Raw genomic sequence first — 21,125 nt, 5'->3', positions numbered from 1 at the left:
GTCGCAATGGATTAGCGAGGGTTTAATTCTGAGAAAATCCTTACAGAGTGGCCTTTGTATGTATACGGTATACAAAACTGGTGATGAGTATGGTATTTTTAAAGTGTTAATCCTTACAGCTACATTTCCACAGTAGACTCTGTGATTTTTAACTGCGTGACTCCCTCTGACTTTTTAATGGGAATAATATGGCTCAAAATCTGTTTGCTGCTTGGAAAATGTAGGGGTAAATTGTTCATAACCTTTCAAAGTACTAATTTATGGACACCTTTGGATGCTGTGTGTGTATAACACACACACATTCAGTATTTGAGTTTTACAATTAACTGCTATGTGCTATTTTGAATGTACCCTATAAATTCAGTATTTGGTACTAGATATTGGCTCAACTTCTTGCTAGTGTATGTCAGCACAACCTGACCTAAAATGCAATGGGGTAGGAGAAAGGGAGGATTGGGTTTTAGAGCTTGTTTCTGAATTGGATCAAATGACATTACTACTGCTGTTTCTCAAAGAAAGAGCGTGAGGAAAGGCGAAAAACCAAGATGTGGTTAGTAGTGTGTATCTGTGAACCCTGGCTGAAATCTCAGTGAGCAAAACCAAGCCTATGGGCTAATCAGAGTTCTCCCTGTAGCTGAATTTGAAAGAAAGCTGCACTCATTTTGCATAGTGCAGCACTGTGAATGTTCAGATCACCAGAAGTAATTTTTGTGTGTGCTTATATGTAAGTAATGACACACATTTGAAAACTTAGGCAAGTGATATAGTGAGGAATGTGAACAGTGGCTAGAGCAGGGAATTCACTGTATGATCTGTCATTTATTATAATAATATGTAGCTCTTATATAGCACTTTTCATCAGTAGATCTCAAAGCGCTTTACAAAGGAGGCCAGTATCACAGTCCTCATTGTACACGTGCTAAGTGGTGACAAATTGCATATTCTCCATCACACAGGCTTACACAGTTTTTGAGTTTAGTCACCTGTGGTGATTAGATTAGATTAGATTAGATAGCAAACTCACAGGAGCAAGGAATATGTCTTTGTACAGCACTTGGCACAATGGGGCCCTAGGCCTGAATGGGCCCTTTGGGGGTTAGCATTAAACTAATAATGATGATCATTAGGATGTAAAATGTAGAGTTGAGAGGACTACCATCGCTACTTGATTTAGTTAGGATTGGTCCTGCTTTGAGCAGAGGGTTGGACTAGATGACCTCCTGAGGTCTCTTCCAACCCTAATCTTCTATGATCCTACTTGATGCCTTGCACAAACCAGGTCAACTTCTGCAGTCCGATTCCCCACATTCCCCAGCTTTATTCCAGTGTCGCAGCACTGATTTCAGTAGAGTTACTGTTCATTTACACAGGGTAAGAAAGCAGTGAATCAGGCCCCTAAATTCAAGTGATTGCAGTCAAATACTGCAGAAGCAAATTCAAAGCCTGGATTGATGTCCATTGTCGATTCTGGCCCTAACCATCTCTGTGACTCTAGTTTCTAGCTTTAAAATAATTCCCACGTTTGTAAAGTGTTTTGTTTGTAAAGTAATCTTCTGATGCAAACCATTTAAGAGGCGCCATGTTTTTATTATTATTACATATTATTAAAATTGGCATCTCTGAGCTGCCACCTTACTGAAGGTAGATATAATATTTTATATTAGCCCTGTGCTGCTTTGCACTCGGATATCGTGAGAACTTGAACATTTCGTTTAAACTATTACTTCTCTTTGAGTGTTAATGTAGCATAAAACAGAATTGAAAAGTGGCTTACAATCTTTCATACTTGGGGGACAGATTCAGGCAGTATCCTTGGGCTCTGGGCCCCATAGTGTAGGGGAGCAGGAAAGCAGCAGTAAATGACAGCGCTGGGGGATATCTGACTTGGCTGGCCCCTGAGGAAAGAGCTTGGAGAAAGGACCAATCTCTTCAGAATGGGTTGTGTGACTAGGCTTCCTGGGACATCTACGAGAGATGGAGGCGTCTTTTGTGAAAGGCAGAGGGAACAATGGAGGAAAAGTATGCAAAGTGTCTGGGGGAACTGGTTAGGAAGGTTTTTCCTGAGCAGGGGGGAGGAGCAATCTGTCCACATGTGTTTTTTTGTTTGTTTGGTTTTTTGTTTGTTTGTTTGTTTTTAAGAGAACCCCAAAGGTCTGGTGGGTCCAGCATTTGTTTAGTCATAATCCATCCCCTGCAGAACAGATATTGTCCTAAATATTGTCACTTCTCAGAAAGATGGCTGACATTATCAGAAAGCTCAACGAAGCCAATAATAATGATAAAGTCAGCTTTCAAAGGCAGCACAATGCTTTTCAGAAGATTCCTATTTCTGGGATTTTTTTCAGTTTCATGAGTGCATGAGTTCCCTTGACCCATAGGTCCAGAAATGACTTTTAGGAGCCTATGCACTGCCTTGATTTGTGATGTTGCATTGAAGTCAATGAGTGTTAAATGCCTAGCCTGCTTAGACATTTTTAAAATCCCTCTAGGTGCCTACCTGCATCTGTAGGACGCTAAATAGTTTTGAAAACTATCCCTAAGCCTCTGCATTGCTGTACTGATGGTTTACATGAAAAATAGGTCTGAACCAAAATCTCACAGCCAAGCATACCCTAAATTTTGGAGTGAGTTCAGATCTGGCTCTGAAACTCAGGGTTGTCTCCTATCAGCATTCTGTATCAGTAACATGGATCTGAACATCCTCAGTCTTTATCCAGATCGTAGGCCCCTGGTAATCACAGTGGGCCAGCAATCCTTGAGGCTAAGATCAGAGGAATGGACAGTGTGTAGCTGCCACTTCAGGGAGGTATTGTGTATCTCAGAGAACAAGACTGTGCACCTACCACTCCTCACCCCAGGCTCCTGATGAACAAATTAGAGAGGGGGAAGCAGAGAGTGGAGCCTAGGTTCCACCTTACCAACACTCCAGACAGCTGCATGGAGCCGGTGTGAATGAAAAAGTGAGAGAGACTGATATGAAGGTTTCAGTAAATTCCCTTCCCCTGGGGGGAGCAAGGAAGGAATTGCAATTCCTGGGTAGCACAGCTGCCGGGCTACCAAGTGCCAGCCCTGTCGCACATTCCCACACTCCAGTTGGACTATTTATGCAACCAGCCATACTGCAGGGATGGCCCTGAACTTGCATCTCCTAACTATTGTGATGCCAGAGTGGAAAGAAGGGAAGGGGCCCAATAGTGGGGCCAGTTTCCCTCAGCAGCCAGAGATCTCCACCCAGCTGCTCCCAGAGGGCCCTGAGTACCCATTCACCTCCAGACACACCCAAACAGCTTTCGGCACAGCCCCCAGATAGCAAACCCACCCCAAACAGCACCTCCAGATATCATCACCATCCGCACCCACCCCTCCAACTATCTTCCAGCACCCACCTTCCTAAGCCACAGCCACCACGTTTTGTGCAGCTCTGTATCCCATCCTTGCCACTGCCTGGAACAGGATCCGTGAGAGAAATCAGTGACACTTTTATCCATGAGAAACACTGCACATGGAGCTGCGCAAAACCTTGGCAACCATGTGCTGCCCTTTATGCATGGCTGAATCTAAAAGCTCAAACTAGCTCATCTTTTTTTCCCGTTAAAACTCAGTAGCCATGTAAAACCAACATGGTGCCTCAGCTAAAACGGTAACTGATGACTATTAATGGCCAAGATTTTTTCCAAAATAGAAACCTACATTTATGTAGTCAGACATCCATATCTAGGCACCTGATTTTCACAAGTGTCCAGCACCCAGCCACTCCCATTTTTTCTTGGGTAGTGTGTATGTTGTCCCCTCTGTGCTTCTGGTGAGATTATGGATACTGAAAACTAAATTAAGAGAGTAAACTGTTACTATGAGTTCCCAGGTCTCTAAACCTTTCCAGACTATTATACCCTTTTCAGGAGTCTGATTTGTCTTGCGTATCCCAAGTTTCACCTCACTTAAAAACTACTGGCTTACAAAATCGGACATAAAAATTCAAAAGTGTCACAGCACACTATTACTGAAAAATTGCTTACTCTCTTATTTTTTACCATGTGATTACAAAATAAATCAATTGCAATATAAATATTGTACTTACATTTCAGTGTATTAGAGTAATATAAACAAATCGTACGAAATTTTAGTTTGCACTGACTTTATTAGTGCTTTTTATGTATCCTATTGTAAGACTAGGCAAATATCTAGATGAGTGGCTGTCCCCCTGGAAGATCTCTGCATACCGCCAGGGGTACGTCTACCTCTGGTTGAGAACCACTGGCCTAGTGCATCTGGGGAAAGCATAACTTCAAGAAAGCATCTTTCTCCTGGGAAGAAAGGGCAATATATTCCAGTGGCTGAAGCACAGGAGAAGTTCTAACCCTAGCTCTGCTATTGACTCATTTACAGTCTATTAAGTGTTTACATGGGGAACACATATTTAATAAGGGGCTCTTCAGCCTAGCAGAGAAAGGTATAACACAATGCAATGGCTGGAATTTGAAGCTAGACAAATTCAGCCTGGAAATAAGGTGGACATTTTTGACAGTGAAGATAATTAACCATTGGAACCATTTACCAAAGGTCATGGTAGATTCTCCATCACTGGCAATATTTAAATCAAGATTGGATGTTTTTCTATGTAGTATGCTCTAGGAATTATTTTAGGGATGTTCTATAGTCTGTTCTATTCAGGAGGTCAGATTGGGTGAGCACAACAGTCCCTTCTGCCCTTGGAATCTCTGAAATCTATGAAGTGCTGAGCACAGCAGTGCCTACATGCCTTTAAAAATCTGGGCCTTAGTCTCTCTGTGCCTCATTTCCCCATCTGTACAATGGGGATAATAGCATTTCCCTACCTCCCAAGGTGGTTGTGAGGATAAAGACAGCAAAGACTGTGAGGCACCCAGATACTACAGGAATGGTGGGTTATGTAAGTGGTTACATAGATAGAACCTGTTCTTTTCATTATGCTGTTTCTTCATAATTCACTTAGGACTTGATGGTGCCCCAGACTAATTGGCCATATTCGGGTACATTGGCGAGTCAGAACCCCACTCGTGTCTGTGAGTGGGCTACCCGATCTTCGGTTTGAGTGGAAAGGTGGGGAATGGAACGAGCTTTCGGTCTACCCACTAGCACAGTTGAACTGGCTTGTGGGGTACCATAATTTCCAGCAGCAACATGGAGGAAACAAGAGAGGGAATTTTTCCTCTTGGAGGCACAATTCCTTCCCTGCACCATTCCCTGGACAACACAGCTATGTGCTACTCCTTACTCAGGGCTTGTGGCCCCACCCCAGCCCTTAAAGTACAGCTCAGACATTTTCAGTGATTTTATCATCACTCAGAGAACAAATGAACAACTGATTCTTTAGGTCATTATAAAACCTTGATACTAATTACTTCCTTGCATTGTTTTAAACTCTAGAAAATCCTTTGAGTTTGAAGATGCTTCAAGCCTGCAGTCTTTGTACCCTCCCTCCCCAACAGAGAACGGTACAGAAAGCCAGCATAAGTTTGGATCCAAGAGCACTTTAGAGGAGAATGCCTATGAAGACATTGTAGGTAAGGACCTGTTACAGCACATGAAATAGCTACTTAATGTTGAGCAATTGTGGTTAGACAATACATTGTTGAACACATGCCCTGAACAAGAACTCTCAGCTGCTGCCAGTAAGAAGAAATGAAATGGGGTGGAGGGGAGGGGAGGTAAATGGGCTGATGCATCAGAGCAAACACATTATTCACAGTCTGCACGCAGGAGGTCTTGATTCCTTCAAACCTCATTGAATGGTCTTATTGGAAACAGATTAGTCAGCCATCCTTGTGCTTTTCATGGACTAACTCACTGTTTCCTAAGGTCTTGGCTTGAAGCCACAGTGGGTTTAAAATGTATGGGGGGAGGGGAGGGAACAATAGATGCAGAGTTTGCAGAACTATCAAGCAGCAGGGCTGTTCTTCTTGGAGTTGTGTGGTCAGCCTAAGCTCTGAAGGACTTCTGTGGGGACTGTCCCAGAGCAATTGTTCTGTGATCTCCCCTCACGCCTAGTTGATTGGATTGGTTACAAAGAATTTCATCTTTCTGTGCCATCAGGAATGCCGAACCTTGTCTTGATTAAGCCAGAGAAATAAAAATAATCTTCCTCAGCCCAAGAAGAAAATGCCTGGCCCTTCCTTACTGTATACATTCTTTTAACATATGCCCGTCAAAAGAAATGTTATAATAATTGGCACTAGGGACTTGGACCACAGATTTTCCATATGGCTGAGGAGTGCCTGCATTTTTTTTTTTTTTTTAAGAAGGGTGCCCAGCTGGCATCTCTTCTCATGTGTACAAGAGCAGTTGACAGTGGCGATACAAGTTTTCTCCCCCTGCTCCCCCGCCCTGTCTGTCTTATCTAGCTGCGATACTAAAGCACCTGTCTCTTTTGCTGTGGTGTCTAGAGGTTGTGGAGAAAAATGGGACTCGATCCTGCAAGGGGCTGAGCACATTCAACTCCCATCGAAGCCAGTGGCAGTTGAGGATTCTCAGTACCTAGCAGAATTGTGCCCACGGTGGGATCTGCCCAGAAGGAACAGTCAGTCCTTATTCCTTGGTTTATCTGTCTCCTTTTATCTTCCTTTGGTTTGTGCTTTGGCAAAGAGGTCAGTCTCAAAGCGTTGAACTGAGTTATTCTTCCCCCATCTCTTTTGTAGCAGTGTCCATGAGGTGTGGGCCTGTTGCTGAGAAGGCTCTGCCTCTGGCTCCCTTGAGCTTACAGCTGAGCTCTGTTAGTTGAGATGCTGCTGAAGTGGCACATCCTGGCAGGAGATGCTGCCCTTGGATTAGCATGGGCCCATCTCACTAAGGGACTTCGCAGGTTAGTGACAGAGCCTGGCAGGGTACTTCATCCCTCTCCTAGAGAGACCAGCACTAGAAGTGAGAGAGCAGTTGATTTTCCAGGCCCATTCAGCCTTTGTTTTGCCAATTAGTTGTGTTTTTCTGTAATGTGTGCGGTCGATCGCTCCTGGTTTGGGTCAGATTACCTTACTAAGGAAACAAAAACCTGTTAAAATATTCCTCACACCCTTTGTTTTAATTTTTTTAAAGTGCAGTGGAGAACCTGATAACTTATATGGATGGACAGACACAGCTGGCCTTATGGCTATAACAGTCTCTCTTTGTTCATCCCTCAGGCCAAATTCTGCCCTTGAGAGGGCAGCTCCCACTGACTTCAGTGTAAATCTGGCACGCACACATACACACACATCTGAAGGCAGAATTTGCCCCTCTGTTTTAAAATCGCTCAGCTGTGCTTTCCAGTTCTCTCACTCAAAGAAGATGCTCTCAGAACTGTAGGGGTACTCCTGTCCCATCTGTGCACATAAACTTGCACCAGAGGCTGTGTAGGCAGAAGAATACACTTGGCATGAAGAGTTCTTACCAGTAATCGCAGAACTTCTATGCAAGCTGACAGACCCCCTGGGTAGCTGACATGGGAAAACCATATTGCACGTTACATTACACATCACTGCTCAGGGACTGTCAACACGCTGCCAGATGTTAAGTTTGTAACACTTGTTTTCCCCCTTTCCGTGTGTTTTTTACATTGTAAAATCAAAACAAAATGCTCAGCATTGGAAAGAATATGCCTTTTAGCCAAAAGGGACCCAGGGTCCAGTATAATAGAATAATAATTTACTCTTCTACCTTCTGAGAACTGTAAACCTGCTCCTGAAAGATTATAACTTGGGTACATTGACGGGGCATTGGGGAGAGTCTGCAGTGTTTCTGATCAGTGGATAAACAAAGAACTTCATTGTTTTCTATTTCTTTCTAACAGCCTCTTTTCCAAAGTGCTACATTCAATACATGCTGTGAGGGAAGAATACCTAATGAATATAATTCTTTATAGAAGCCAACACATATTAATAGAGTAAAGCCAAAGCAAAGCAGTTTGATCTCAGCTTTTAATGAAAATCTGCTAGTGCAGTCTACTTGATCATTTGTCATCTAACACATTGTATGTCATAATTAATACATAACTGGTAGTTTTAGGCCCAAATCTTTAAAGAGCACTTTTTTATGTGCCATCATAGATTGTGCTCATGCAAGCCAGATGCATGCAAGAGTACATTTTGTAGATTTGGGCTTAAGTCATGGAAATAAATCACTTTCTGTCACTGCTAACTGGGTTTGCAGATGAATGCTTGACCTAGAGGTGAAAATCTGTCTAGCCCATAACTGATTGCCTGAGACTGATTGCCTGAGTCATCTATTCACCTAAAGCCTCGCTGGTGACTAACTGACCATGACTGTAGTAATACAGAAAGTTTTGCCAAAATAAATATGAATAATGCTGGTAACTGTATAAAAACAGGGAATCCCAGGCATTGCCATGGAGTTCCTTGCTCCTGGGACAAGGCTGCAGAATTTTTCGAGGCCTAAAGATCCATACTTTTCATCCACCTCAAACCTGCTTGCTTCTCATTCTGTCTAAACTCTGTCTTGGTGGATGCAGAATTAAATCCATGGGAGCTGTATTGTCTGCTGCTAGCATTTGTATTGTGAGCCATTGATAGCAGAAGTCTGTCCTTTCAGTGGAAAACGGATGGCAGTTGTGGATGCTTGTCTTCTTTGAGAGAGAATTATCTACAAGAGAGGAGTGTCTCTGAAAAGCTTTTATAATATATGGGGTAGTGACATGAGCACTATCTGATACTGAACTCTATAATCAGAGCTAATATAGGGATCAAACTATTACCTTAGGCCTGCAAGGACCATTCAGATTCATTGTTCTTTGCAGTAGTTCCTTACTCAATAAACCTTACGTTTTCCTAATGCATACTTACACTATACTTTTGTCTTCCTTCCTCCATAGAGTGTTTTCTTTTTCTTTGTTCAGGTTGGGGAGGGTAGGAAATAAGGGGGTGGTGGATTATTGTTGCTAATTTATTTTGTTTTACATTTATTTTGTCAAAGAGCTGAATTGGTGTTTTACACAATATTTTTAAACTAACGGATAGAACTTTGATGTCCATTAAAGTACCTAAAGTTGCAAGACAGAAGCTTTGTTTAATTTTGTAACATTTTTGTAATTTTCACAGATTAAATGTAAATTCAAGCAAGAGACCGGAAAACAATGATCCCCTCTGCACTGAGTAGTAAAAGATTAGATAAAGGGGAGCACATTCTGGATGTTATTTGGAGCTCAACTGAATGTGCGTGGAACCATGTGGGCTTCATTTATCTTCCAGACTGGAGCTTGGTGGAATGTGACAGTCATAGTAAACTTTACATAATTTTGCTTCTTGTGGTTTAGAGTGAGCCTTTAATCAGACCTAAATTGCTGTGGCTTTATAAATTCAGTTGGGGAAACCTACCATGCTTGGCTTGGTATACATTTAGAAAACTATCACAGCAACATAACAGAGATGTCTGAAAACGTTGCTTCTGCTGCTCTTGTAGACAGCAGCATTTCCTGCCATATCTGTCATATGTTTTCAGTTTTCCAGCCCCTTTCCCAATGATCAGTGAAATCATTTTGAATGTTATCTAATTAAGTCTAATCTCTTGTATTTCTAAAGCACCTCTCACCTTAGTGTCTAGCCTTTAGAAGAGAGCAAATGATGTCATTGCCACTGATGGTGAACTAAGACAGTGAGATGAAGACAATGCAAAGCACAGAGCTGTTATTCTCCACAGTTGTAAAATATTGGTGAAAAATTGATAAAATGGTGATTAAAATGGGCAACAATTCATATTAGAAAATAGATTGTTTAAAAAAAAAAAAAAAAAAAAATCTAATTTTACAAGTACAGTAAGAGTTTATTCATGCCAAGAAACACTTCTTACGTTCTGAACCGTCAGAGTGCTAGCGGTTCAACAAAATTGGTGGAGCTCGTCTCTAACATGAGACTTTATAGAAAACCCAGTGTTCAGTGGGGCTGCATGTACTCAAAGAGTGTGTTGCATCTTAGCATGGAACTGTTCACGATCTCTCTGGCAACTCTGCAGTTGCCCTGTCCAAGAAGGCTGCTACTCTTTTTGCTGAGAAATCTGCCTACCCCGACTGTTGACAGAAAAAGTTTTCCTGAGAAGGGTGGGGTTGACTTACATTCTTTTTCTCCTTGGAGCTGTATTAATAGTGATCATGTAATTAGAAGCTCTGTGGTTTCTTGTTTCTCTGCTACTTATGAAACCATGGAGACTTATTAAACACCCAGCCTTTGTATATGTGTCAAACTGTTCTTCTATCAGGTGTAGTCTTTTACTGGACTTTTGTTTGAGATAGGATTTATTGCAGTCACATGCCTTGCTCCCATGATAGATGAGGTTGTCATTATAGCTTGCCAGGTCATACACAACAGTTTGTTCATTTACTAAATTTCTGTCTTTCGTGATTATGGATCTAAACAGGCTACAGGTGATGATCTATTGTAACTGTAAAAATTAGCAGGTAAATTCATCATCACTGTGAGTCTTTCAACTGAGACTAGGTCTAGTTAACCTCAAATTATTTGGCTCCATAGTGTTCATTTAAATAGTAGGGAAGAATAACTCCCCTTCACATTAGGAATTTCTAGGTAGAATTCGGTGATGTGTTATACAGGAGGGTCAGACTAGATAATCATAATGGTCTTTTCTGGCCTGAAAGTCTATTAAATCTATGAGAAACAATAGAACTACGCTGATTTACATCAGCTGAGAATCTGACCCTTTGATTTTCTGGCTCAAGAAAAAAGATGTATAAGTACAGTACCTACAAGGAAATTCCCCTTGTTTAAAAAAAAAAAAAAAAAAAAAAAAAGCAAATTGACTTTGGGAAACAGATGTGTAGTAACAGAACATGGGAGGGAGCACTTTCCCTTGCACAATACACAAAGAGGACACTACATTATAGACTGAACTTGGAATGCTCCAAATGCTTTGTACACACAAGGCCAGAGTCACTTTTTCTAGAGTGGAAAGTTACATTCTGTCCCCAAGCCCCCAGAAGTGACAGATATGCCACAGAAGAGGGCTAGTTGTGGTATTGCCACTGCGTTCCACTAGGCATTCCTTTTGGTCCGGGGCAGGTTTCAGTTTGTGGCCAGGACTCCATAGGCACTCCACTGCTAATGGGACATACTGAACAAGTTTGCATCCTGGCTTGGTTGGTAACATGCCCTACTTGTTTAATGCTGCACACTTTGGGGTTGTATTAGCCCTTCCTCCCTAATCCTTGGCAGGTTTTCTGACAGGGTCTTTCCCTCCATCTGTACTCTTCTGTCAGAATAGTTCCAGGGCTGAATCTATCCCATTAGCTAATTGTTTTCCATACATCCTTTTGTAGGAGATAACTAAGTGCCTGATCCTGCCCCCATGAGAGTTTTGCTCTTGTCTTCAATAAGATCAGGATCAGTCCCCAAGTATTATTATGTTCATATTGCAGAAGGGGATACTGGCACATAGAAGTTAAGTGACTTGCCCAAGGCCATATTGGGGAGTCAGTGTCAAAACTTGGACCAGAACTCACTAGTAGCAGGCTTCTGGCTCTAGGTTAGAGTTAAATCACTAGACTGTGTCTCTCTGGCTCACTGTCATGGTTGATATAATCAGCAATGTGGGGGGAGGGGGTTTCTTGTTCATAAAGTTTAGGTAAATTTTCAACCACCATTTAAAATATAATGTAGAATGAACAAGCATGGAAGATTGATACCAACAAATATCCACCGTCGGGAAGTGCCCTTGTAGAACTTGCTCTAGTGGAATAGGAACTGCCGTTGAAAAGCTGCCAAGCTTCTAGATAGACAAGATATTAAAGAAGGACAGAGAATACAGAAAGGGGGAAGGGTGAAAGGATAGTCAGTGGCATTTGTTGCATATATCTGTGCAAAAATCATTACATTCATTAATCAGGATCCCAACTGGAAATTATTAGGAAACAAGGTGATTTTATTTTAAAGTTGGGCTATGAAGTTCATGTCCAAATCTGGATGCTAACCCCCTGAAAGAGTGGAGGCATTCGGATCTGGGATTTGGGCATTGCCCATTATAGAGATAGGAGCTAGCTTTAAAATTTGGCTGGAGATTCAGATCTGATCTATTTTTCTCCCGCCCTCCACATCCAGAGTTTTTACTTTGGCCTATTATGGGGACCAGAGACCATCACAAATGCCTGATCTGGTTCCAAACTTCCCCAAAGTTCAGGGATGTCCAGAGTCAGGATTTTGGTTCAGACCCATCTCTCTCTTATTTATTTGTCAAACATTCAGAAATTATTTGAGGCCAGACAAAATGCTCCTTTGAAGCCTGTGAAGCTCCCAGTCAGCTGAACTGTACATGATTTTTTTTTTTTTAAAGATTGGCTTTAAATAAAAGGTGATAGTAAAGTTGTGTTGGAAATCTGGCCTTCTGAGAACGGATGTAAGGCAGGAAAAGGAGACACACAGAAAAACTGAGCAGCTTAAAGTAGATGCAGCTGCTGTCAGCCACTACGTGCTCTTTGATGTCTGCAGAATTGCTGCAGTCTACTGATGAAAATTGAAGGACTTGTTGTATTTCTAAAATTAAGATGGAATTTCTGGAGGGGGTTCAAGCACCCCCTCCCCTTTTGCTCTGGGGGCTATACTGGAAAGAGTTTGCAGCTAGGGGAGCTGCTCCCTAGAATGCAGAGACTGCAATGGTGGCTGGACTTTGTGAGGAATATGTACTGGGAGGGAGGTTCTTTGTGTTCCCCTGATCATCACACCTGTTCACAAGCCACTCAGTTGAGTCCTGTATGTTTCAATAGCCTATGGATAATTGGAAACTTAAACTAGTAAATGTTTGTAACTGCACATGGCATTGTAAGGGTAGATAGAGACAATGCCAATTGAAATATCACACTTCTGTCTGAAATACCGTTAGCTACTGATGTTACAACTAACACCTAAGAAGACCAGAACCAATGTAGATTAGAGGAACAAAATATTTCCTCTAGTCTTTCTGTTTGTTGTTATGCACATTTCATTTTGTGGTTTGTCTAGCGTAGGTGGTCAGTTTCCCCTGCTGTGGGTCTGGGTCTTTCTCACAGCAACAGGGGAAAGCAAAACATTGAAAAAAATAAATGATTGTAAAACTACAAAATTGGCAGAGATACACAGGAGCAGGCGTAGTTAACTTTTTGGTTTTGTTTGTTAATTCACTAGATTTCAAGGTGACTCAGCCCATGTAAATCTCATGCTTCATGGCCTTGACTGATCCCCACGCAGGCTAGCGAGAAAAATGTCCCACCCCTACTCTCAGAGCACTGCAAAATTGACCAGGTGCAGGGTTTTCACTACTTTCTCCAAGTCTAGTGTTTCCCAAGGTCTAGGGTGCAACCCCCAAGAAAGTATGGATGACTAGATGGTGCGGGTGGGGGGGTAGGCCAATATCTCAGTTGCTCTCCAGAGTGAGCAGTTGGTTATGGGATAGAACTGAGGGAATTGTGGGCATTTGATTCCACCACCCCACACCAATTCCCCTAATACTCACTGACAATTTCCCATAAGGTAGTGTTCCAGAAGGCAGAGCAGAGGGCACTGGGATGCCTTACCACTGTGTAACATGCTTTTGCTGATACAGCTTGATGCTGTGTGGACTCAATGCGCCGTCACAAGTGTCTGAGCGAGAACTAACTACGTAAGTAGTATTGTTGGTGACAGAGTTCTTACTGGTACTACTTTCTAGTGTGTAGACATGGCCTCAGCTTTAAAAAAAAAAAAAAAGAGTAACTTTCTAGCTGTTATGGTTGTGAAGGAACCTTCAAAACATGAAGTGAGCCTATATGACATAGACATTTGGCGGAGTTTGCAGAGAATCTGAATCAATAGCTTTAAGGTGTGAGCTGCCCCATCTATTCCAATGGGTCTAATGACGATACTTTAAATGTCAAGATTGTTACCTATTTCACATCAAAGCCTGTAAGAAAGGAGGGGGGAGGGAAATCAGGTTGTGAAATTCTACCCTCCCCCCCCCCCCCCCCCCGCATGCCCAAAAGGAGGTGGCACAAACAAGGTGGGAATGGGAGATGTGTAAGTTGCTGGGTGGGGAGAGGGCTGGATTGGTTTGATTTTTTCCCTTGAGGAGAGCTCAGCTTTCAGTCGTTTGGGAAACACTTCATTAATCCATTCCAGTAGGGCAATTCCTCTGTTTCCTCAACCAGTTAGCAGTTAAGCACTAGAATGCCTGTGAGCCATACCACAGGACATTTAATAAATACATATGAAGAATTAGTTGCTTTACCAAGTCCTATTTTCCGTATGTCAAGAGCTAAAGACTCAATGATTGAGATCCAGTTGGAAAATACTCCTGCTTGATTTTCCTTTCAAGCTAGGACATGTGCAGAGCTTTTCCAGTAAACCTGGAAATGGCTCAATAGAGGGCGTGCTTGGGCTCTTGATGTTTCCAGTAAAATCCTGTCATTGCGTATCATATTATCATCATCCATCATACTATCATATCACACCAAGAGAGTGTGTCAAATCTGAGAGAGGCTAGAATTGCCCAACTCCTAGGAAACTGAACGAGCCCAACTGTTTGAGAACTTACACCTTTGCCTTCAATGCCTTGCTTGTATCTCCATTGAAGCATGACACCTGTGGCTTTAGATTAGCTGTCTGCTGAGCTCAGTGTAAGCTTGAAAGCTTGTCTCTCTCACTAACAGAAGTTGCTCCAATAAAAGATATTACCTCACCGACTTTGTCAATCAAAGACAGAACAGTGATTGGTACAGGATGATGATGGCCCAGACGGTGGTTGGGTCTGAAAGGGAAAGGTATTGCCCTGTCTTCCTTTAGCAGTCTGGAAAGCATAGCAGCTGTGACAGACCCAGACCAGTGGGGTACAGGAGTCTGGTAGAGGGCAAATATACTGGTCACTGGATGAGTAGTTTTCTGTTCCCTGAATGACCAGAGCAGGGGCTGCACTAGAGTAATCAGGAACCTGCTAGAACCAGTTAAGACAGGCAGGCTAATTAGGACACCTGGAGCCAATTAAGAAGAAGCTGCTAGAATCAATTAAGGCAGGCTAATCAGGGCACCTGGGTTTTAAAAAGGAGCTCACTTCAGTTTGTGGTGTGTGTGTGAGGAGCTGGGAGCAAGAGGTGCAAGGAGCTAAGAGTTAGAGGGTGTGCTGCTGGAGGACTGAGGAGCACAAGCATTATCAGACACCAGGAGGAAGGTGTTTGGAGGAGGCCATGGGGAAGTAGCCCAGGGAGTTGTAGCTGTCATGCAGCTGTTACAGGAGGCACTATAAACAGCTGCAGTCCACAGGGCCCTGGGCTGGAACCCGGAGTAGAGGGTGGACCCGGGTTCCCCCCAAACCTCCCAATTGACCTGGACTATGGGTTCTTCCAGAGGGGAAGGTCTCTGGGCTGTTCCCCAACCCACATGGTGAATCTCTGAGACAAGAAAATCCTCCAATAAGCGCAGGACCCACCAAGATAGAGGAGGAACTTTGTCACACTGGTGTCAGGGGTGGGATCTTAGGGTGCACAGCGCGGCGGAAGAAGGAGGGTGGTTAAAAACAACAACAACAACAAAACAAACCAAAAAAAAAAAAGGGGGAGAGGGTTTATTTTATTTTTTTTTTTCACCACAATGGATGACGTAGTGCAGGCACTGATACAAGCTACGGCAGCCTAGCAGGAGGCTACCCGTGTCCAGGCAGCCACCCAACAGGAGGCAGTGCGGCTGCAGCAAGAGACTAATCGCCTGCTAATGGACCAGGCTGCTCAAGACCGAGCTATGTTGTGTGAACTGGTAAACCAGGTAAAGTCCCTTACAGAGCTGAATAGTGGACATGATGGGATGCGGCTCATACGGGCCAGCCATTGGCTGCAGAAAATGACACGGGAGGATGATGTAGAGGCATACCTTCTGGCCTTTGAGAGGACAGCCCTACGGGAGGTCTGGCCTCAAGATCAGTGGTCTGGCATCCTTGCCCCATTCCTGTGTGGGGAGGCCCAGAAGGCCTACCATGATCTGCCTGAAGAGGCTGCAGCAGACTCCCCCCAGCTGAAAGCAGAGATCCTGGCCAGATCTGGGGTAACGACAGCAGTGCGGGCCCAGCAGTATCACGGTTGGAGGTACCAGAAAGACACAACCTCGCGGATCCAATTGTATGACCTCATCCATCTCGCACGAAAGTGGTTGCCAACAGAGTCCCGGAGTCCGGAAGAGATACTAGCGGTTCTGGTCATCAACCGATACATGAGGGGACTACCACCAGACCTTCGTGCCTGGGTAAGCCAGAATGAACCCTCCACCTATGATGAGGTTGTCGCCCTGCTAGAGAGGCGAAGGACAGCGAGGGAGCTGACCCGACCACTTAAGGAAGAGGCACCCAGGGTTAAACTAGCAGCACCAAGCCCTAAAGTTCGGGTGACTGGGCCACCAGGAGGGCCCAGGTGGAAAAAGAGAGAGGCTGAAGGCCCATCAGAGGCCACAAAGAGTCGGAGCACTGAGGGAGAAGAGGATCGTGATGTTAGACTGCCCAAACCAAGAGACTGGGGAATGCCTAGGGTTCCATACAGATGTTATGCCTGCGGGGAGTGGGGACACATAGCTGCACAGTGTCCCAATGCTGAGGAACCTATGCAGTGTAACCTGGGAAACTGGGCAGATCCATGCTCCCTAATCCACCTTGTGGGGGTCTCACTAACCCCACATATGTATACCAGACCAGTGAAACTAAATGGGGTAGGGACCACGGCACTGGTTGATTCGGGGAGTGCTATCACGCTTATCTCAGGGAAGCTTGTGAAGCATAGTCAGCTGCTGCAGGCTAAATGTACGGGGATAACATGTGTCCATGGGACAGTTAGTTATTACCCCACCATCCCAGTAAAAATTGAGATCCAAGGGAACACTACTGAGGTAGCAGCAGGTGTAGTCCCTAAACTCCCATACCCGGTGCTCATAGGGAGGCACTTCCCAGGGTTTGGAAACTTATTCCCAGTAGGGGGATTGGAGAAAGATGGGGACCCTAAAATTGGTGAGGCATCCACAGCAGACTGTCAACCCCCAATCTTCTTTGAAATATCCCCAGATTTGTTCTCCACTCCCAGACAAGGTAGAAAGAGAAAAAGGGAAAGAAGGGCAGCTAAGGCCTTGGGAACCCGAATATTGACCCAAAGACAGAGGGTCGCTATTGTAGGTAGGCGGACCCACGCAGCTGAAAAGGAGGCCACGCGGGAGGGAGAAGCACCTGAGTCTGACCCCCACCCTAATGCTTCTGAACCAGTAGAGGCAACAGAGACTGGGCCCCTAGATCTTGGGCAGATTAGCCCCGGGAGAGGAAATTTTGGACGGGACCAGGCAGAAGACCCAAGGTATGACAACATTAGGAAGGAGGTGACTGAAATAGACGGGGTTCCCGTGGAAGGAAAAACCAAGGGACCAGGACCCTACTTCATAATGAAGAAGGATCTCTTATACCGGGTTGCATCAGTACAGGGGCAGAAGGTACAGCAGATCTTAGTACCTCAAAAACACCAGAACGCTGTATTAAGTCTAGCTCATAGTCATCTTTTTTGGGGGGCATTTGGGGGTAGAGAAGACCCTGGCACGAGTCCTACGACGGTTCTTCTGGCCCGGAGTACATGAAGAAGTGCGGAGGTACTGTGCCTCCTGCCCGGAGTGTCAGCTGCACAGTCCCCGTCCCCACTTGAGGGCACCTTTAGTACCCCTTCCCATCATAGAGGTTCCCTTCCAGCGAATAGCCATGGACCTAGAGGGACCCCTGGAGAAGACTGCTCGGGGCCACCAATATATACTTGTTGTTTTGGACTATGCTACTCACTACCCAGAAGCCGTCCCCCTGCGGAACACGGCTTCTAAAACTATAGCCAAAGTGCTGCTGGGGATCTCTGCCCGAATGGGGCTACCGAAGGAGATATTAACCAACGAAGGAACCCCATTTATGTCAAAGCTAATGAAGGACCTCTGTACGCTGCTCCATATACATACCCTGAGAATTTCAGTCTACCATCTGCAGACTGATGGGTTGGTAGAAAGGTTTCACCGAACCTTCAAGGCTATGATAAGGAAGGTGGTAAGTCGGGATGGGAAGGATTGGGACACCCTACTACCCTACCTTATGTTCGCTATCCGGGAGGTACAACAGGCCTCAACTGGGTTTTCCCCCTTCGAGTTATTATAAGGGTGTCACCCCCGTGGCATACTAGATATCGCCAAAGAGATCTGGGAAGAGGAACCCAATGAGGGGAGAAATATAATACAGCATGTAATGCAGATGCGAGACCGGATAGCCCGGGTTACCCCTATTGTACGGGAACATTTGGAGAAGGCACAGGAGGCCCAGCGAACCCATTACAATCGTCAGGCAAAAGTGCGACAGTTCCAACCAGGGGATCGGGTTATGGTGTTGGTTCCCACGGCAGAAAGCAAGCTTCTGGCCCAATGCCAGGGGCCCTATGAGGTGGTTGAACCCGTGGGGGAAGTAACCTACAAGGTGCGGCAGACAGGACGCAGAAAACAAGAACAGATTTATCACGTTAACCCTCTGAAATCCTGGCATGCACAAGAGGCTTGCACAACGGTCCAAAAAGACCTAACCCAGGAAAACCAGCTTTCCAAAGAGGTGAGAGTGTCTCCCAATTTAACACCAGACCAGAAGAATGAGGTGTCTGAGATGATCTTCCGGAACCAAGATGCGTTCTCGACAAAACCGGGTCGAACAACCTAGACATATCACCACATCGTCACGGACCCCGGGGCCAGAGTAACAATGAGCCCCTATCGGGTGCCAGCGGCAAAAAGGGAGGAAATAAAAGCAGAAGTAAAAAAAATGCTGGAGTTCAGGATCATCGAAGAATCCCACAGTCAGTGGTCCAGCCCAATCGTGCTGGTGCCCAAACCTGATGGCACCACAAGATTTTTGCAACGACTTCCAGTGACTAGACAAAGTATCCCAGTTCGACGCGTACCCCATACCTCCCATAGATGAGCTAGTGGACCATCTGGGTAATGCCCCGTACTTGACTACCCTAGACTTGACAAAGGGGTACTGGCAGATTCCCCTTGCAGAAGACGCAAAGGAAAAGACTGCATTCTCTACACCAGAGGGTCTTTTTCAATATACTGTCCTCCCTTTTGGACTACATGGGGCCCCAGCTACCTTCCAGTGCCTCATGGACAAGCTGTTATGCCCGCATAACAGTTATGCTGCTGCCTACTTGGACGATGTGGTCATTCATACCCCAGACTGGGAAACCCACCTGGAGAGGGTGGAGGCAGTCCTCGATACCTTCAGGCGAGCTGGCCTTAGAGCAAACCCTGCCAAATGCGCTGTAGGGTTTACAGAGGCCAAATATCTTGGCTACATTGTGGGTAAAGGTTTGGTAAAACCCCAAGTGAACAAGTTAGAGGCCATCCAAAATTGGCCCCAGCCAAGTTGCAAGAAACAAGTCCGGGCGTTCCTAGGTGTGATGGGGTATTACCGATGATTTATCCCCCACTTTGCCACAAGGGCAAGCCCCCTGACAGACCTAGTGAAAGCCCGTGGATCTGATCTGGTGAGATGGTCTGATGTAGCAGAGGAAGCATTCACAGACCTACGGACTGCCCTCTGCAGTAACCCATACTGATAGCCCCTGATTTCACCAAGGAGTTTATCCTGCAGACAGAGGCATCTGAAGTAGGGTTGGGGGCCGTTCTATCACAGATGGTCGGGGAGGAGGAACACCCAATTCTATACCTCAGTCGGAAACTCCTTCCAAGCAGGGCCGGCTCTAGGATTTTTGCCGCCCCAAGCGAAAACAGTTTTGGCCACCCCCCTCCCCCCGTTTTTTTCTTACCCCCTCGGCCCCGCCTCAACTCCGGTCCTTCCCCAAATCCCCAGTCCTGCCTCCTCCCCCCAGGCTCTCAAGCCTAGGAGGGAGGAAGGGAGGGGGAGAAGCAGCGCATGCACCGCGGCCACTCGGGGTCTCCCCCTCCCTCCCAGGCTCTCAAACCCGGGAGGGAGGAGGAGATCCCCAGCAGCCCGTGGCGCGCGAAACAGCTGATTCGCGCACCGCTGCTCCCCCTCCCTCCCAGGCTCTCAAACCCGGGAGGGAGGGGGGAGATCCCGAGTCGCCGCGGCGTGCGAATCAGCTGTTTCGTGCACCGCAGCCGCTCGGGGTCTCCCCCTCCCTCCCAGGCTCTCAAACCCGGGAGGGAGGGGGAGATCCCAAGCGGCCACGGCGAGCGAATCAGCTGTTTCGCGCGCCGCAGTTGCTCGGGATCTCCCCCTCCCTCCCGGGTTTGAGAGCCTGGGAGGGAGGGAGAGCAGCGGCGGTGAGTTAGGGCGGCTGGGGCACATTTTTAGGGGCGGCATGGCCCGCGCCAGAATGCCGCCCCTAAAAATGTGCCGCCCCAAGCACCAGCTTGTTTTGCTGGTGCCTAGAGCTGGCCCTGCTTCCAAGGAAACAAAAATATGCAGTGGTGGAGAGAGAATGCCTCGCTGTAAAATGGGCCATGGAAACATTGTGCTACTACCTGCTCGGGCGCAGATTTGTCCTCATGACCGACCATGCCCCTCTTCAATGGATGCAGCGGAACAAGGAGAAGAACACAAGGGTGACCAGATGGTTCTTATCCCTCCAACCTTTCCAGTTCCATGTGCAACACAGAGCAGGGAGCCGTCATGGCAACGCCGATGGCTTGTCACGTGTGCACTGTCTTCTGTCCCAAGCTGCCCAACCCCTTGGCGTTGAGCATGGGGGGAGGGATATGTAACAGACCCAGACTAGTGGGGTACAGGAGTAGAGGGCAAATATACTGGTCACTGGATGAGTAGTTTTCTGTTCCCTGAGTGACCAGAGCAGGGACTGCACTAGAGTAATCAGGAACTTGCTAGAACCAGTTAAGACAGGCAGGCTAATTAGGACACCTGGAGCCAATTAAGAAGAAGCTGCTAGAATCAATTAAGGCAGGCTAATCAGGGCACCTGGGTTTTAAAAAGGAGCTCACTTCAGTTATGGTGCGAGTGTGAGGAGCTGGGAGCAAGAGGTGCAAGGAGCTGAGAGTGAGAGGGTGTGCTGCTGGAGGACTGAGGAGCACAAGTGTTATCAGACGTCAGGAGGAAGGTCCTGTGGTGAGAATAAGGAAGGTGTTTGGAGGAGGCCATGGGGAAGTAGCCCAGGGAGTTGTAGCTGTCAT

At 45.7% G+C, this 21,125-nt stretch overlaps 1 protein-coding gene across 10 annotated transcripts in view; it reads left to right on the top strand.

Moving 5' to 3' along the window:
- The window catches only part of DENND2B (DENN domain containing 2B), a 287,171-nt gene that overhangs the window by 173,967 nt on the left and 92,079 nt on the right, over positions 1-21,125 (top strand). For all 10 annotated transcript variants that reach the window (XM_054025169.1, XM_054025165.1, XM_054025170.1 and 7 more), the window contains one exon: positions 5,407-5,543. In XM_054025169.1, coding sequence (XP_053881144.1) covers positions 5,407-5,543 — 137 coding nt within the window. The remainder of the gene's footprint in view (positions 1-5,406; positions 5,544-21,125) is intronic.

Source organism: Malaclemys terrapin, chromosome 4 (genome assembly GCF_027887155.1).
Source record: "Malaclemys terrapin pileata isolate rMalTer1 chromosome 4, rMalTer1.hap1, whole genome shotgun sequence".
Lineage (NCBI taxonomy): Eukaryota > Metazoa > Chordata > Testudines > Emydidae > Malaclemys > Malaclemys terrapin.
The sequence above is the reverse complement of the archived record's forward strand: the minus strand, read 5'-3'. Positions and strand labels throughout refer to the sequence as shown.